The 19,810-nt window shown below is 30.8% G+C and overlaps 1 protein-coding gene across 1 annotated transcript; it reads left to right on the forward strand.

Moving 5' to 3' along the window:
* Positions 1–11,784: 11,784 nt before the first annotated feature.
* Positions 11,785–19,574, forward strand: LOC100244240 (metacaspase-1). The gene is made up of 5 exons (XM_002280385.4): positions 11,785–12,486; positions 16,848–17,178; positions 17,372–17,492; positions 17,613–17,816; positions 19,265–19,574. Exons 1-5 carry the CDS (start codon positions 12,114–12,116, stop codon positions 19,322–19,324), a joined length of 1,089 nt encoding a protein of 362 aa, XP_002280421.1. The 5' UTR covers positions 11,785–12,113; the 3' UTR covers positions 19,325–19,574.
* Positions 19,575–19,810: the final 236 nt, after the last annotated feature.

The following is a 19,810-nucleotide window of genomic DNA, read 5'->3' on the forward strand; positions in this document are numbered from 1 at the left end:
AGTGAATAGGGTGATGATCATTTTTTTTCAAATTTAAACTTAAAAAATGCAAATGACAATTATATGCAGTTATATGAAAAATATAATTGACGAACAATTCACATATACAATTAAGAGAGTAGGGAAAATAAATTACAAACATTAGTTTTTATAATGGTTTGACACAACTCAACCTATGTCCATTCTCCTCAAGCTTCTAATTAAGTGAACGTTCCACAAACAAAGCTTCCAACCCAAGCTTTCAAGTTTTACAATTGGATTATAGTTCCAATAAACCCTCTTGGACATATGCTCCAAGTACCCTCTTGGATCATGGTTCCAAGCATCCTTTAAATAAGATTTTTCAAGACAAAGTTCGTTAACTCTTTCATTTGGATTATGATTTTAAAGCACCCTCAAAAGATATAAAAATAAAGAAAAGATTCCTAATTTACAAAATTTGCTCAAAATGAATACAAAGAAACTAAGATTGGATTTTGTACAAGTAAGTGCATTATAAAAACACTCCCTCAAGACTCAAATAATATTTAAGAATGATTTTGAACTCGTTCCTTAATAATACAAAAAGATTGGAGCCTTTAAATAGGACTTGGAAACTCAAACTAATCGTTAGACATATTTAAGGGTCGACTAATTGACCAACCAATTGAGCCAACTACTAACCGATGAGATTACTATTGCCCAAATCGTCTCAACCAGTCATCAACCAATTGTCAATCTATTCTTAATTGATTAAATACATGTTACTGGAAGATAAGGTATGCAAAATACACCTCAATTGATCAAGCCCAATTGGCGCAACAAGTTCCTCCCTACCTCAACTTATTGCATGATAAAGTATATTAAAGACCCTAGTTTGAGGCTTGAAACCTTTAAAAACTTGTATTCAACTTTTTAAAACCCTTTAAAACAATTTTAAGAAGGATTAGGTTTAAGGCTTTTAATAAAAAAAATCTTCTAATTTATAAAACAATAAAACTGATATTGGATGATTTTAAGTGCTTTAAGAAAATGTAATGGAATATGAACCTAGTGTACCAATGACCAATTTTCTCAATTGTACCAAAATACTTAAGTCTAATTACATAGTAGTTCTGACCAAGAAAAACCAAAGTGTGAAACCAAGGTTTGGTTAATCTTGATTTTGATGATAACAAAACAAAGTTTAGAACTAATGATCATATTTCAAGTGTGATTAGGCAAGACAACTTCCAAAGTGGCAATCCAAAGAGAAATCAAGCCAAGGAGAAATCATGAAGAAGAAGACCACCTCAAAGAGAAGAGTTTTTTCAAGACCAAAGCTTCTTAAGATCTCTTTGTAAGGTTGTTGGTGCACTAGGACTTTCATGCATTTCATTCTTTATTTATGCACCAAAATCATCCAAGAGTAATATTGTTTTAAATATCTTAAGAATTGGATGATTTCATGTTTTCAACTAAAACCTTGTGTTAAATGATTTTCAAACTTGTGTTAAAAGGTTTTAAGTTAAAAAGGGTTGAGTGTTGAGCTAAAAAAATGGCTCAACCGATTCAATCGGTCGATCGATTGTGCTCGTCCGGTCGAGGACCGGTTGAGGAAGGCCAAAAAGTTTCTCTCTCTCCTAGTGGCCTTCTCTTCCCGGTCAAGGTTGAACCTCAACCGGTTGAGGTCCGGTTGACACCCAACGGTCACTTTTCCTAACGGCTAGTCAACCGGTCGACCTCTAACTCGATCGGTCGAACCCCTAGCTCGACCGGTCGAACCCCTAGCTCGACCGGTCGAACCCCCAACGGCTAGTATGATTTTTTTCTTCTATAAAAAGGCTTCAAACTTCATTGTTTCATAAGCTAAACCTTCCCAAATCATTCTTGATTATATTTGAGCCTTGGAAGAGTGTTTTTGAGTACACCATTGTTTCATAACTTGCATATCTTTAGTGCACCATTCAATCCTAGTTTTTCTTGTATCTTTGAACCTAAAGTTCTATTACTAGGATTTTGAGAGATTTTTATTTGTAAATCTTTGAGAGGAATTTTCTCAAGTGAGGAGTATCACTTGAGAGGTTGTTCTAGAGTGGGATAATTCTTGAGAAGTGTAAAGGGTGCTTGGAGCCAAAAGTCTAAGAGGGTGAATTGGAACCATAATCTAATTGTAAAGAGATTGGAAGCTTGGTTGAAGTTTCAAGATAGTGGAACCCTCACTCGGTTAGGAGGTTGAGGAGAGTGGACGTAGGCAAGGAATTGTCGAACCACTATAAACTCTCGTGTTTGCACTCTCTCTTCCCTAACTCTTTTAAATTATATGCAATTGTGTTTATTTTGTTTATTATATATTTGCATATAATTGTCTCTTATTTTTGCATAGTTTAAATTTGTGAAAAAGAGACCATCACCCTATTTAACCCCCCCCCCCCCCCCCCCCCTCCCTCCCTCTAGGGTGATTACCATAGTTTGGATTAGCCTCAAATTCCTAACACAAAGAAAGAGCCACTACGAATTTTGTCGTATTTTGGGTATCATGTTTAGGGACTGACCTATGAAAATTGTCAATAACAAGTCAAATGAGTTGCTTTTATTTAAATCCAAAAGTGAAAAACAATATGTGAATTGATTTTTATGAAGTGAAATTAAATAAAGAAAACTAAATTAATAACAATGCAAATATTGATTTTTAATTTAGATGATTTAAGTCTTCGGTTTTCCACAATCAAACCTTAGGTATAAAAACTAGAGGGAACAAAGGTTTCTTAAGTAGAGTGATCTTAGTGTGTAGGGATTTTTGGTCTCTTGCTATCAATATGAACTCTATAGCTCATAAATGTATCCAAAAACTAATTTTTCCTTTTTTAAAATCAATTCTTAAAACCATCAAGATGATGAGATTAATTATAGATTTAAGGTTTGACTTCTAAACTCTTCCTACTCCTTGTAGCTTTATTTTGAGGCAGATAACAATAGAGGAGATCAAGATAACTAATGATTAAGAGTTACCAAAAATCATTAGTGTCGAGTAATAACTTATTGTATCATTCTCTAATATAATTCACAAGAAGATGATCGAAAATTCATTTATTGTCACCCAATCATTCATTAATTTTATTTTTATAATTATTTATCCATTGTTCCTCTAAGTTTCTAACTCTCATGGGGGTGATATCACATTCACAATCCATAATACAATAAAAATCCATAATTTGCATAAAAAGAAACTAAAAACAATATATTAAATAAAGAATAAATGAAAGAAATCAAAGTTGTCTTCTTCTACCACAAACGTTAAAATACCATAAAGAGAACTCTAGAACTTAGAATTAAGTGAGTTTATATAGTAAATTAAATAACCTAGCATGTGACACGCTCCCATTGGCCACTTATAACAAATAAAAGTCATAAAAAATAAAAAAAAACTCAAAATATTTCAAGTTCTAAATGAGTATTATGTATTTCGAATTGGATAAAGGCATTTGGAACTCGTTTTGATGTGTTTAGAAGCTTAAACTTGATCACCATTGGCTAAGTTAGAAATTTGGGTGAGTTCCAAATAAATTTCGAACTCATAAGTAAGAGAAAAATGCTCAATTCAAAATCCAACATGTGAGTTCGAAATTCACTATGAATTTCAAACTCACCAACTGCCCATGCATGTTTACCATGTTTCCAAACTCAAAATGCATGCTTCTTGTTTGAAATAGGTCAGGAAATTCAAACTTAGCATTTTCCAAAAATTTTCTTACATTCCTTTGAGATCTAAATGGCCCAAAACCATTTCAACTTCAAGTTACCAATTTTGGACTCAACATTCCTCTTTATCCAATTCACTTAAAATACACATGACTTCCTCGTTTCAGCTCCGATTCATGCACTATTTGAAGCATTGGACTCTTGACTTCTTGAGCTTCAAAAATATATATAGCTAGCCCAAAATTGGCCTTAGGAAGTGCTCCATATTTCACCTCAAAATTGGAGTATATATTACTATCACATTTTGAACTCCAAATTGCACTGTGAATTTGTTGAATTTTGCTCCATGCCTCATTTCCCATATTTGTGTCTTCTTTCTTACTTAATAATGACCATTCTTTATCTCTTAAGCTTATGACATCCTTATCTTTCTTTTCCTCATGTTCCATGAATCTTGACTCTCTCATTTTCTTATTTAACCCCTTCTTGGATTTTTCACATTATAAAACGATTTTTCAACTTGCACCCTTTTTCCTTCCTTCAACTTAGGATAAATATCAAAATAAAAGTTAAACTTATGGTTAGGGTGTTAGCATCAATTTAGATCAATTATGATTATTTGAGTGTTTTATGGTATATAAATCATATTATATATGTGTTATTCAAACACATATTTTGGCTCAAATCAATCAACAACCTTACAAAAAGATCCTAGAGAATAGGTCTTGATTGATTTTCACTTTGAAGTCTTCTCCTTCTTTGTGGTTTTCTTTTGATTTGTTTTATCTTTATGGTTGTCACTTTGAAAATTATCTTATCCAATTGCACTTAGGATGAATCATTAATTTCAAACCTTGTTTTGTTATCATCAAAACTAAGATTAACTAAACCTTAGTTTCACAAACCTCAATTTTATATTTATTCTTTATTAAATTGTGGTCATGTCGGGGGTACTATTAGTGAGAAATCTCATCATTTTCCGTTAAAACTAAACTTGTTTTCACGTATCACCCAATGTTATTTCCAACATTTCCAAATCTACCCATTGTACAAATCTACAAATTTTTAAGAAAAACTCATTTGAAAACTTGCCATTTGCAATGTGTATTACCCATGGCTCATTGTAGAACCTAGATGACATCCTATCAATTCCTACATGATATTGTTAATAAAATAGTTATGCTTTATTTTTTCCCGGTAGAATCTAATTAGGATGTTTTAAAAACAAACTTTAGATTGTTAGAATAAGGGATGTCAAAATATTATTCAACACTCACACTATATTTGGTTTGAAGAAAAGTACTATAAAAAATTACATAAAAATTAAATATGATTAAAATTAGTTAAAAACTCATATATTTCTAAATTATTTAATCTCAATATTGAAAAGAAAAAATAAATGTAATAAATTTGAATAAAGAAAAAAAAGTCATTTTTAAATATATTGTTTTATTTTTCCTTCACTTTTATTTTATTTTTCTTGCATTTCCCCAAGTTTTCCAAAAACCAAACATTTTTTCATTTGAGGTCATCAATCCCAAAAAAAAAAAAAACAAAAAAAGAAAGGTAGAAAACAATCCAAATTCTATTATTTGGTTTATTCTTGAAATGTAATGAAAAATCAAATACAATGAAAATTATAAATATATATAAATTTGGAGAAACATGTAAGAAATATTTATTAATTTTTTTAAAAAAAATTGTGTTTATTTAAATATACTTTTATATTTATTTTAAATAATAATAATAATAATAATAATAATAGTAGTAGTAGTAGTAGTAACTTATATAAGATACAAAAATAAATAAATAAATAAAACTCTCAAAAAAATAAAAACCTATCTAAAAAATTGAGGTATTAAAAAATTATTATTTTAAATTTAAAATTTTTTTAAAAAGGAATTGTTAAAATACAAGACAAATCTACATTTTACGCAAACGTTTTTTTTTAAATAAATAAATAAAAATAAATACAAAATGACACGTAAACTTCTCCTTTCTATTTTCTTTTTCTTCAAACATTCCACGGTGGAATTCAAAGTCTTTCAAGTATTCTATAAGTACATTGTTTTAGAACATGAAAAAGAAAGTCATAAGAAACAAATTTTTGGCATTTGTGCACAACAACTAATCAAATACCAATTTGCAAAGTACAACCAATCAAATACTAGTTTGCAACAACTTTGACCTAAAGAACTAGATATCAAAGTCAGCTTTTAGCCTCATGAACATCCTAGAAGCAAAAAGTTTCAATAAGGACAACAATAAAATGCTCATCTTTCAATCCATAAGGCCTATTGTGGCACTTTAATTAGAAAATTTTAATTTAATTGGAAAAAAATTTTTCTTTGTTTCAATAATTTTATTGGTTGAATTTTTAATTAAAATATTATTTTTTATATTTTCTTTTCATTTTTGCTTCTCACACCCAAAATTTTGATATTAAGAAAAACCAAATTATTATACTAGAATAAAATTATAATCACAAATAGTAAACTTAGAAAAAATCAAAGAAGAAAATGTCATCATCACTTCTACTTTAGTTGATGATTGCTTAGGCAAATTCCTCATCATCATGATGTCTAGTTTAGCTTATTGTGGCTCTAAAATGGGTTCTTTGTCATCATTTTAGAATAAAATATGATCATCACTTATATTTTAGTTAACAATTGCTTAAAATAAGTTTTTCAATGTCATCGTATTACAAAAAAAAAAAAAAATCGCCATCACCTCCGTTTTATTTGACGATCGTTAGGTAAGTTGTTTGTCATTATCATCACCACTTTTTAGTTTAGTTGATGATGGATTCATCATCATCATCATCGATTACTTCTAACACGGTCGATGCTTCTTTTTCAATGAGTTGTTTCCAAAATGTAAATTCACCCAAGCAATTCCAAAATTCTAAATCTATGTATCTATATCCACCTCATCAAGCAATATTAATTATTATTTATTTGAATGACTTTTTTTCTAGGCAACCCAATTCACTAAAAGTCACCTATTATGATTTTCTTTACATCATTTCTATTAATAGTTCCCTATCCAATGTATTTGAATGACTTTTTTTCTAGGCCACCCAATTCACTAAAAGTCACCTATCATGATTTTCTTTACATCATTTCTAGTAATAGTTCCCTATCCAATGTATGATAGGTCCAAGAAAGGAGAATTGTCCAAACAAAAATCCCATTGAATTGACATCTTCAAGGGTAATGTTATGAAGATACTATTTAATATTTGTAATATTTTATTCAATTAATTTGGAAGCATTAGTAATTGTAAACATGAGTTTAAAAGAGGTAGAAGTTTGATAAATACTATCACTAAAAAAATGGATATAAGCTTATTTACAAATGTAAAATTAAAATTTATGAGAAATATTTTTTTTTATCTAACTAATAAAAATAAAGTGAAATACGATGAGATTTATGACATGCATATACCATAATTTTTGCACCATTTTCATATGTTATCGATTCAAAAACTTAAATTATAATGTTATGGTGAACCAATAATGTTTATCAAACTCGCTTAAAAATCTATTAACTTGTGTTTCTAATAGTCCTTTTTGAGTTTGAATATAGACCGAAAAATAAGCATCAATGACATCCTCAAAATCGAGGATTCGAAATCATACATAAAAAAAATTAAAAAAAAAAAAAAAAACACCTTATCCTAGTAGGTAATAATGTGATAATAAAGTTTATTAAGTTCATTAAACTACAACCTTTGTACAAAACAATTTATATGCAGTCAACAATATTAATACTATGATTGAAGGATATAATCAACTAACTTTCCTAGAAGTTTATTTACAAATCAAAACAAAAATATCTAACTTCTTCTTCGTGTCTTAAGTCCTTCTGAATGTATGTGCTTGTGTTACTATATATATATATATGGATTAATTTTCAAACAAAAATATTATAAAAATATAATTAAAAAAATAAATACAAAAATATGACACTTTTTATCACTTTTTTTTTTTTTGCACTAAACTCGTCTTTTTAGAGGACGAATTCACTTTTTATATTGAATTTATCTTTTTAAAAAAATTATTATACTAATATCGTATTTTCAAAATACGAGTGCACTTTTTTTTTATATTGAATTCTTCTTTTGAACTCATATTTCAAAAGGCAAATTTTACTTGAAATTAAAAAGTACCATAATTTTATAATTATTTTTTTTGTTATTTTTTTTAACAAATATTTTTAATAAACACACTACTCCTGTAGAAAACCCTAAATATATACATGGTATTTTTTTTATTCTTTATTTTTATACCAAAAAGTAAATGTAAAATTAAATATAATGAGATTTACAAGTTCCATGTATCCTAATTTTCCTAAGATTCTCACATGTAATTTTAAACATGTTCCTAAAAAATAAAATGTCAAATTCCTATCTAATTTTAGCATATTCCTTGAAGACAAGATGCCAAATTGCTATTTTGACTCAAAGTTCTAGAATATGTTTGACATTATTAATTTTGAAATAGTTCTTGAAATAATTCTTAAGCTTTCAATTACTTTTAGAAATAAAATTTTATTTGAGAACTCAAATATAAAAAATATGAGCTTTATCTGGTGTGTGATTTTAAACTAGTTTTTTATTTTTAAAATTTCTAATACTAATTGACCATTGTTTTCTAAAAACAATTTCTAAAAACAAAGTGAAATAAAAAATTATTTTTAGAGAATAAGTACAAGTTGTTTTCACCAGTTTTTAAAAACAAAAGAAAAACATGAGTCTGTTTGACCATATTTTATAAAAATTATTTTTAAAAACTATTTTTTTTATTTTCTAACTTAAAATCAATTTTTAAAAACAAATTTCAGAAAATATGGTCAAATAGACCCTAACTTTCTTAACTTATTCTTTTCAATTATCGTTTATAATACTTTTATAAAAAATAAAATGCTTAACAACACTTCAAATTTGTTTTAAAAACTAGTCTATTTCAAAAAGGTTTTGAAAACCAATTTATTATTAGAAGTTTGTGGAAGGTATTTTCTAGGTTAGAAAACTATTTTTTATTTTAAAAAACAAAACTATTTTCAAAAAGCATAATTCAAACTTTACAATTATTGGTAGATTGAATGAATGTGAAAAACAAAAGTGATGAGGCGATGACTACTAATTTTACCCACCAACTTAAACTTAATTCATTCACATTCATCATCAACCTTATGAATAAATAAAGTAAAGAATACCCTAATTTATTTACTTCTCTAAAGGGTTATCTTACAAATAACAATAAAAATATCTAACTTTTTAATCATCATAAAAAGAAGGGTTAATTTTATTAATACCCTTAAAGTTTAGTGTAAATATATTATATCACCATCGGTTTCAAATTTCACCAATTAACACCCTCATAAATTTATTGGGGTATTAATTGATAAAATTTGAAATCTATGATGACTCGATCATATTTATATTAAACCTCAGGCTCAACTTTCAATGAAATTAAGTCTAAAAGATATATCGCGAATCATTATCACAAAATTATAGTATATTTTTCAATATAATAAAACCCTTTTTCCTTCTTAAAAAAATAAGGAAAAAAAAAAAAACCCAACCAATCCATTCTAGATTGGAAGAATTGAAAGTGGGAATTGGGTTTTTTGGAAGAATAAAATTCCAATAATAATAGGGCAGTTAAGTAGCCATATGGCCCATATCTCGTCAAAGAAAGATTCCAAACAAAAATAATTGAAATCCAAAGCCAAATTAGTCAACATCAAAATGCTTTCAATTAAAGATTCCAAATAAAAATAGTTGAAATCCATGACCAAATTAGTCAACATCAAAATGCCCTGGCAAAAGTACCCTATTGTTATGTCTTTGTTTTCTTTTATGTGGGGGCCTGCAGAGTTATTCCCCCCACTCTGGGCTCTGCCCACCAACCATATAACCCAACAATTTCCCACTACCTTCATTTTCAAAAAGTATACAAATTAATCATTTTGATGCTTATCCCCCTTTTTTCCAACTCATAGATTTCAATTTTATACCCTTTCCACCTTTCAATTGTGGATTGGGTTAGGTTTTTCTAGGGTTTTTTTTATTCCAATTTGAATTGGTTTTTTTTTTTTAAAAAAAAAAATTAATTTAATTTAATTTAGAAACTTGATAAAAAATAAAATTAATCATGATGCTTGTACATTTTCTTTCCAAGTCATAGATTTCAATTTCATACCATTTCCAACTTTCAATTGGGTTGGGTTAGGTTTTTCTAGGGTTTTTTTAATTCTAATTTGAATTGGGTTTTTTTTATAAATTTAATTTAATTTATAAACTTGATAAAAAAAATCATTTTGATGCTTGTCCCTTTTCTTTCCAAGTCATAGATTTCAATGGATTGGGTTAGGTTTTTCTAGGGTTTTTTTAATTCTAATTTGAATTGGGTTTTTTTTTATAAATTTAATTTAATTTATAAACTTGATAAAAATAAAATAAAATAAATCATTTTGATGCTTGTCCCCCTTTTCTTTCCAAGTCATAGATTTCAATGGATTGGGTTAGGTTTTTCTAGGGTTTTTTTAATTCTAATTTGAATTGGGTTTTTTTTTATAAATTTAATTTAATTTAATTTATAAACTTGATAAAAATAAAATAAAATAAATCATTTTGATGCTTGTCCCTTTTCTTTCCAAGTCATAGATTTCAATTTCATACCCTTTCCAACTTTCAATTGTGGGTTGGGTTAGGTTTTTCTAGGGTTTTTTTATTCTAATTTGATTTGGGTTTATATATATATATATATATATATAATTTAATTTAATTTATAAATTTAATAAATAAAAAAAATTAATCATTTTGATGCTTGTCCCCTTTTTTTTTTCCAAGTGATAGATTTCAATTTCATACCTTTTCCAACTTTCAAGTGTGGCTTGGGTTAGGTTCTTCTAGGGTTTTCTTATTCCAATTTGAATTGTTTTTTTTTTGTTTAATTTATAAAATTTGCGCAATACTATTCAAACTAAAAAGTTAAAAATGGTGTGTAAAAAAATATAATTAATTAAGCATAAATCTCATTATTTTTTTTAATGATTATTAAATATGTTATTGTGCTAATCATTTGTAGATTTTATTTTATTTTTAGTCTATTATTTTCAACATATAAAAAAATAAATAAAATTTGAAAAATATTCTCATCTTGAAAATGACTCATTTTATTTTTCTGGTCTTTATTTTGACATATAAAAAATAAATAAAATTTCAAAAATATTGGCATCTTGAAAATGATTTTATTTTATTTTTTGGCCTTTATTTCGACATATAAAAAATAAATAAAATTTCAAAAATATTCTCATATGGAAAATGATTAAAAAAAAATGATGAAGATATTCATTTTTGGTCAATTTTAATTTTAGTTTTAAAATGGTTCATTTTTATAAAATATTTTCAAAATCTCCTTATTTTCATTTATACTTTTCAAATGAGAAATATATGGTCAAAAACACTTTTAATGCTAAAAGTGTTTTTGAAAAATTGTCGAATAGACTTGTATTCAAAATGTTTTTAATGAATGTTTTTTTTGTAAAAGCGTTGTCGAGAACATCATAAGTGATTTTCTAACCCTAAAAATGATTTTTCATATTTTTAAAAATATTTATTAAATTTTGTCAAATATAATTTTTGTTCAAAAATATTTTTTAAGTTTAAAATACTTTCTAAAATCATTATTCAACAAACTTTTATAAACATCAATCGAGTTTTTTAATGATATAATTTATAAAGTTTTTTTATTTGAATTTTTTTCAATATTAAAAGAAAGATTTATTTGATATTTGAGTAAAATTTAATATTGATATTATTTAAAAATAAAAAAGAATATAGTAAATTAACATATCTATCTTCATCTCCTTTTATTAATATTTAATTTTAAATAATAAATTTATTTATTAACATACATATTAAAAATATTATAAAATAGGCATTAAAATATTCCTGAGTACGGAGTGATAGATATAAAAAAATTAACTTAAATTAAATTATTAAATTAATAAATTATATTAATTAATTACCCTCTAAATTAGGCAAGGATATTTTAATCTTCATTGGTCGTATGAACATGAGCTTTGACTAGTCACGCCTCGTTCACGTAGACATATTAATTTTTTTTTATCTCTTAATCACGTAATTAATTAAATACGAAAAAAAATTAGTAGAAAGGGCGAAAATGATGAGAAACGCCAAGTTTTCATTTCCTCGTGGTTTCTTCGTATCTGCCTCCTGGTTTACACCGGCACTATAACGCGATCAGTGTCTGCGCCACCATCCATTCGGTTAAAAAATCGTCTCCAATCTCCTTTCTCAGCTGCGATTAAGTTTCTTCAACTCCTTCCCCGCTATCTTTAGATATTAGCTTTCAGCTTTCAGCTTTCAGTTTTCAGTTTTCAGTTTTCACATTTATTTCCTAAGTGCTTTCAGCTTTTGAAATGATGATGCTGGTGGACTGCTCAAACTGCCGCATTCCGCTGCAGCTTCCGCCGGGGGCCCGGGCAATCCGCTGCTCGGTCTGTCACGCAGTCACCCGGATCGCGGATCCCCGGGCTGTTCCTACGCCGGCGTACTCGTCTACCCAAAGCCACCACGCTGTGCCGCCGGCTCCTCCGGTTCCGTCTCCGTACGGGCAGATGCCGGCGGGGCAGCCGGCGGGGGTCCACGGCAGGAAGAAGGCGTTGGTGTGCGGCGTGTCGTACACCAGCTCGCGGTATGAGCTGAAGGGGTGTGTGAACGATGCCAAGTGTATGAAGTATTTGCTGGTGAATCGGTTCAAGTTTCCCGAGGCTTCCGTTCTCATGCTTACTGGTAATTTCGTGCTTTTTGTTTTGTTTTTGGATTGTTGTGTTGTTCTGTTTGGTTGCTGGGAAAAGGAAGGAGAGGAATGGAAAAGGAGAGAGAATGAGGTTTTGAGTTCGATTTGTTTGGTTACTGCGAAAAGGGGGAAAGGGTAAGAAAAGGAGAGGGAATGACGTTTTGAGCTTGGTCCAGTTTGGTTGATAGGGAAATGTAGGAAAAATGAGACGGAGAGAAGGTGAGATCAAATTCGGTCCTCTTTGGTTATTGGGACTTGGGAAAAGTTAAGAAAAGAAAGGGAAAGGAGAAAAAAATTGAGGTTTTGAGTATGGTGCAGTTTGCGTGCTGTGGAAAGTGGGGAAAAGAGAGGAAAACGAAAGAGATAGGGATTTTGAAGTTGACACGTTTGATTGCCGGAATCGGTGGGAGAAGAAAGGAAAAGGAAATAAATGGGATCGTGAGTTCGATCCATTTGGTTTCTGCTAAAAGTTGGACAAATATAGGAAACCAAGGTGGATAGGTCCGATAGGATTTTGAATTTGACCCGATTGGTTGCTGGGAACGGCTGGGAACGGAAGGGAAAAGGGAAGAAAATGGATTTAGGATTTGATCCATCTGGATGCTGGGAAAGGGTGGGAAAAGAAAAAAAAAAAGGTATAGAACATAAGATTCACAATTTCACCTTCTCTCTTGGACTGAATTGTGCTTGTTTTACCTATTTGGCTTTGTAGAGGTGACCTTTTCCCTTTGAGCAACCCTAACTAGAAGCTGAGAATCAAAATTTTGTCTCCTTTTCTCTTCCTTAATTGGTTCTCTAAAAAGGGGAAGTGATTATTGGAAATTTTGAGGGAAAATGCGAGAAAAAGAAAATAAAGAGGAAAAATGGAAGGAAAGAAAAAGATGAGGAAAATAAAAAATAGATATAAAGTTAATAAATTATATTTAGATGGTTATTCAAACGCATTTCACTTATTTTTATCTTCTATATAAAGATTTAAATAATTTGAAAATACATAAGTTTCTAACAAATTTTTAATAATATTTCATTTTATTTTGTATTTTTCATAGTGAAACCAAACATGAGAAAATTGTTTTCCTTTACATTTTTTTCCTTTCCTAAGTATTTTTTAGGAACCAAACATGTCCTTAAAGTTTCTAGTTTTGATTTATTAAGTATTGGATATTAATTATGAATGTTTACCTGGTTTGACTTGATTGCAACAAAATTCTTGAAATAGTCTCAAATTTCCCGAATGAATCCTGATTGTTTCATCCAAATATTTATTTCGTTGTTTTTAAATTCTGGGGGTTTGCACTAATTAAGTGTTATACTTCATTTTCCTCAACATGGGTAAGAATTTCTACGACGTAAGAATTTCAAATTCTTTTGTTGGTTGAAGTGTGATTTTGTAATTTAGATTTAAATGTGCATGTTTTAGCTTTTCCGTCATGCTTGGCATCATTCCTATAAGGCAGAGATGGACCTAAGGAGATGTGGCACACTCCTAGCAGTAGGATATTGCGTAACAATTTTTCCTTTTAAGCTTTGCTGAGGATGTGACTAGACACTACAGTTGATCATTGCATTGTATTTGGCCCTGAAAGTTATCATCCAATAAACATGCACCATCCTTGTTGCTGTTTCTTTATAGAGCAATTCTCTTGGCATGATATTATGCGCCTTGTCTCCATCAGTTAATCTTAAGACGTTAAGATCCACGTCACTTTCATCTAATCGTCCAAATCTGGTTTCTTCTTATCTTGATTTTTTGGCAAAGCCTCCTGTTTTTTTGGTCACTGCTTATGAGCCTAACAATGACTGTCCCCTGCATCTAAAGCATTGAATGCTTGATCAATCCTTTGAATTAGACCCCATGCTGCCTGGTGATTGTAAAGATGGCCAATTGTTGTTAGATGGAGCCTGGGTGTGGGATAATATGCTTGATTCAGCATTCTCTGAAGTTTTAAAATTCTCAAATATAGGCTGCTTGCTATTGGTACATTTCTTTTTAAGCTTATCTTGATCTGCATAGCAATCTGGACTGATTCTTCAGTCAACTGGGTACAAACCCTAACTGTCTCATCTTGGATAGAATACTTTCATCTGGCTCACTGATGGGCTGCAAGATGTAATGGTTCACTTACTTGTCTCCTGGTCAAGTGTGACAAGATTGAATCGAGAGAGGTTACATAACAGACTGGAAAATGTTTCCAGTCATGCAGTTTTTCACAATGGATCAGGAACTAATTAAAAAGTGGACCTGATTTTGTTGATGAACTTGAATTCTCCACCAAATAAGAGCTGGACCACAAATTGTATTGGTAGTAATCCAATCTAGGTAAGAATCTGGATTATATTCAATACATCCACCCTAGTAATCCAATATAGGTATGCATGCAGATTATACTTTCCATAGAATTTTTAATCCTCTTTTACTAAGTTTTTCTGAAAATTTTCTAGGCAGCCATAGACTTTTGATAGGCAGGCTCTAGATGTGGGCTATGGTAAAAGTTTTCTTCAAGAGGGGCCTGTGAAATACTTGACCATGGCTGAAAGATAAAAGTCATAATACTGGACTGGTGGCTGATTCTTAGTCTCAATGGGTAGTGGAAGGGGGTTTGGCTGAAATCCAAGAAGAACTAGAAAGTATTTAAAAGATGGAGATTTTTACTGGTAGCTCCTTGAAACTGAGGTCAACTTTCTGATTGGCTTTCAAAGTGCGGATTAAGAACTTGCTCTTTATCCTTGCAGTGTTGTACGAAGAAAGAGTTGCTTCAACTCACTAATGATTTCTTGAATTTAGTCCTAAGGTTATCTAGCATTGAATTGTTTGGTGACTTCTTCAATTTGGGTGAGAGATTGTCAGGTTCAATGAATTAGTAGAAGAAGAAATAGAGAAAGGAGAAGGCAGCAAATGAGAGATCAGTTAGATAACTCTAAGCATTTGCATCACTGTCTCCAATGAAGAAAATACTAATGTAATTGGTTGATTCAAAACTTATCCAAAAAGAAAATACATTACATTCTTTTTATAGTGAATAGTGCTTCTTAGAAAATCTATCACTAAAACTACCAAGAGAAGTTACTGGATTTCTTAGAATTCTAACCTCTCAGTTTAAAACTCACTATATGCCTGATGCATATATATATATATTCCTCACTCATGCATCTAATGTCACAACATCTGTTAATAAGTACCTGTAGCCATTTTTTTTCTGTGAAATAACTATCATGAATTCTTTGTCTTTTCATGGCTAGAGCAAATAGGTGTTTAGTACACCTTACCTTCACATTTTAGAGGTATGAAAAATAACGCCTTATTGATGCATAAAATAGAAAAACGAGTTTTGAAGCAGCTATCCCAGTTAAGAATGTGATTTATCAGATTTCCAGTAATGAAAAGACAGGAACATGTTCAGCACATCTATAACAAATAAAATTGATATGCCAACTTCAAGGGAAAGAAGGTTCTTTATTTTTGGCCCTCTTTTCTGTTCAGGCAATTTGAGGTAGGAATTGTTTAATTCAATCTTCCCATGATTAAGAAGCAAGATATAGATGCATGCATTCACTTCCATGATAAAACCACTATGTCTTGATTTTAGTGAATTGGTGTTGCACTTTTTTAGTAAGATATTCTGGGGTCAAATTAGTTACAAACCATCCTATGAAAGTTTTTAAGCAAGAAAAACACATCAAATTTAGTTTAACTTCATTTGGAAAATTTAATAAAATAGAACATCTGCTGCATTAGTCTCCTCACCTCAAGGAGTTATGGGCCAAGCTCTATATGCATTCACTAAACAACAACATGACAATCTTTAGGGACTGGGTGTAGTCCTATCTCAACTTTTGCATTTTTATGGAAAAACCAATAAAACTGCAAATAATCTCCTAAATTTTACACATTGCGGGGCTATAATGATAAACAAAATGAAGCAAATTCCTATTTACAATTATATATTAAGAATGAGAGACAGGGGTGCTCATGGTCAAAGCAGGACCCTTGGATGTCTCTTCTGCAAGATAGTGTTCCTGAGGTATTGCCCTGGAGAAGCTGTGGAATCAGTTTCCTTGGCCTGAAGCTCGGTGGCTTCTCAGTTTTGCCCATATGGCACCTTATCCTTACCTACCTAGAAAGTTTTTACTTTGAGATACTTGACAGTAATTAGATTATTGCTTTCTTAATGTATGAATGACTAGATATATGAAAATATCCAGCAGTGAAGAGGATTTTAATTTCTATTAAATGTCTTAATAGTAGCTATTGTGCAATGAACTTCTGTTAGAATTCCTCATGAATTTCCATTGTATATGTGTTTCATCCTGTTCACTTCTAATGCTTGATTCTTTTCTGGAAGTCAATTTGCAGAAGAAGAAATTGATCCTTACAAGAAGCCAACCAAACACAACATGAGAATGGCAATGTTTTGGCTAGTACAAGGGTGTCAACCAGGAGACTCCCTGGTGTTCCATTTTTCTGGTCATGGTTCGCAACAGAGAAACTACACTGGAGATGAGGTAGATGGATATGATGAGACACTTTGCCCCTTGGACTTTGAAACTCAGGGAATGATTGTCGATGATGAAATCAATGCAGCAATTGTTAGGCCTCTTCCTCATGGAGTTAAGCTTCATGCAATCATTGATGCATGCCATAGTGGCACTGTGTTAGATTTACCATTCCTCTGTAGAATGAACAGGTCAGTTGTTTTGGTATTTCCAAACAACACTTCTTTGTGAATACCATGTGATAAGTGGAGAGAGTATAAAAAGAAATGAAAAACCATAAATTCTGTCTATATATGCTAACTTTTTAATAGGATTCAATTCCAATTTTCCCTTGTCCATTTTTTTAGTCCACCCTGCTTATAGATGTTTCCTTTGTGGCCATAGGAGCGGACAGTATATATGGGAGGACCATCGCCCCCCATCAGGCATATGGAAAGGAACAAGTGGTGGGGAGGTCATTTCCTTTAGCGGCTGTGATGATAATCAAACCTCTGCTGATACGTCGGTAATGCATTATGCATTCTATTTTTCTTCTTTTGATTTAACTAGAGTATCAAGAATATTTCTCAGCTGACCATGGAAAACAAACCTTCAAGCTAATGCTTTTAGCCTTTTATGTGGGCAGGCTCTATCAAAGATCACTTCAACAGGTGCAATGACTTATTCTTTCATCCAAGCAATAGAGGTTGGAAATGCAACTACATATGGGAACATGCTAAATTCAATGCGATCAACCATCCGTAATACAGACAATCTTGGGGGTGGTGTTGTGACATCTCTTCTCACCATGCTTTTGACAGGACAGAGTCTTAGTGGTGGGTTGAGGCAGGTATGTTTTTCTTTGCTACCATATTCATCTTAATGTGTATGCTGTTAAAACTGCTTTGTCAGGTTTTATATTCCATTCCAATAACCATCCAAAATGCTAAATCAGAAAAAGATAATGGCCAAACAGTTAGGGACACAATAGCAATATAACTAATAATTCACTCACTAAGTATACACATGTAAACATTTTTATTGCATGGTAAGAATCTTGAATAGAAATTTTATGCAAAAAAATTAGTGATAGTGGGAACAGCACCAGCATAAACTTAGTCCATCCAAAAGGCATCTGGTCGTTCAATTGCAAATTCTACTAGAACTACAATTTATCACAAGTGACATTTAAGAACCCCATTAAGAAAAAGTGGTTAAAATTGCTTCCATGGGACAATGTATGGGATTGCTAAGAGAGTGAGATGTTATAAAGGGAGTTTAAATATCTTTCTAAATCTGTTGGCACAGTTAAGCTTGGCTAATGGGAAACAGGAATAAGAGAAATTCATATGTATGGAAACAGTTACCTTATGTTACTGCTATCTACACAATGTCTTAAAGCCCGTTGCTTTTATCCAGAACCTAGAAATCACTTTCTCTCTGCATAAATAGTATTGATCATATTAGAGATGGGTTTTTTAAGTTTTTCATGTTCAGCGCACATTACCTACTTGGGTAAGTCCTGATAAGACAGATTTGGTATTGTCGTAACAAAAGGGAACTCTGCTAATGCCTAAATATTCTCTTTGCAATGTTTAGATATACATACACATTAAAGTGATGATATGGAAAGTTCATGCTAAATTTTCTCATACCAATCAGTAGCCTGTTAATGATAAACATACTTCCATTTTCCACCTGCCCCCTCCCCCTTTTTTTTGGTTTTTCTGTACCTATTCAAAAACCTTATGAATATATTTTGATGTTTTTATATTTGTTAGAGCTTGGTGACCCGATATTCTTGTTTGGTCCAACCAGAAATCTTTGCAGTTGAAAAAAATTATGGATTTCTTTCCTACTTTATTTATTTTTCTCTCCCATAGATATATGTATGGGATGGTGTATAGGTTTTTAGGGATTTATATTCTCCTCTTTTGTACCAATTTTTGATATAGTGGATTATTCTTCTCTTCTGCCCATGGCTTTTCCCGTCTGGGGTTTTCCACGAAAATTTGTGTGTTCTTATTTTTTTGTTGTCTATTCTTGTTTTTTCCATAACAATATGTATGACCATCTAACTAAATGGTGCTAATATTTCACTAGCTAACTTCACAGTGTGCACTTTTATTGGCTTTTGAGCAATCTCATGCACTCATTCATCCAATTAAGTAAACGAAGAAGCCAAACCAATAGTATTTTTCTCTAATTATGTTAGACAGACTTGAAGACACCCCTTCATCTCATGCTTATATTCTTGATGCTCATGTTTGGATCTTTCCCTTCTCTTGTTTGCTGCAGGAACCACAACTAACTGCCAACGAACCATTTGACGTGTACTCAAAGCCTTTCATCCTCTGACTCAGAGAGCTCAATTGCTCAATGCTCCATCCTGTGGCTTGTTTAAGTGTACAGTTACTGAGAAAAGCCATTGCCCACAATCCTTTCTGTCAGTAAACTATTGTTGTATCTTCTTGCAATCATGGGAAACATTAGGCATGGCTTTGGAATTCCCCTTCCTAATATGATTGTCAGCTTGAGTTATTTTCTTGCAGATCATATGTTCTGATACCAGGTTATATATCATGAGGCTAAGCTAAGATTTGATCTACTTCCAACTTAGTTCTTGTGAGGAAATCAACTAGATAGTTTATATGGTCTTGTCTCTGGTTGATTTTGATTTTTTTTTTTCTAATTGCATCATTTATTATATTTATCCTATTTATTGAACTATTTATAATAATTATTTATAACTATGATACTTATTATATTTAATAATTGTATCAATTCATTATATTATAACTATTTCACTCACCATTCACAATAACATATGGGATTAATTATTTT

Source organism: Vitis vinifera, chromosome 16, assembly GCF_030704535.1.
Source record: "Vitis vinifera cultivar Pinot Noir 40024 chromosome 16, ASM3070453v1".
Lineage (NCBI taxonomy): Eukaryota > Viridiplantae > Streptophyta > Magnoliopsida > Vitales > Vitaceae > Vitis > Vitis vinifera.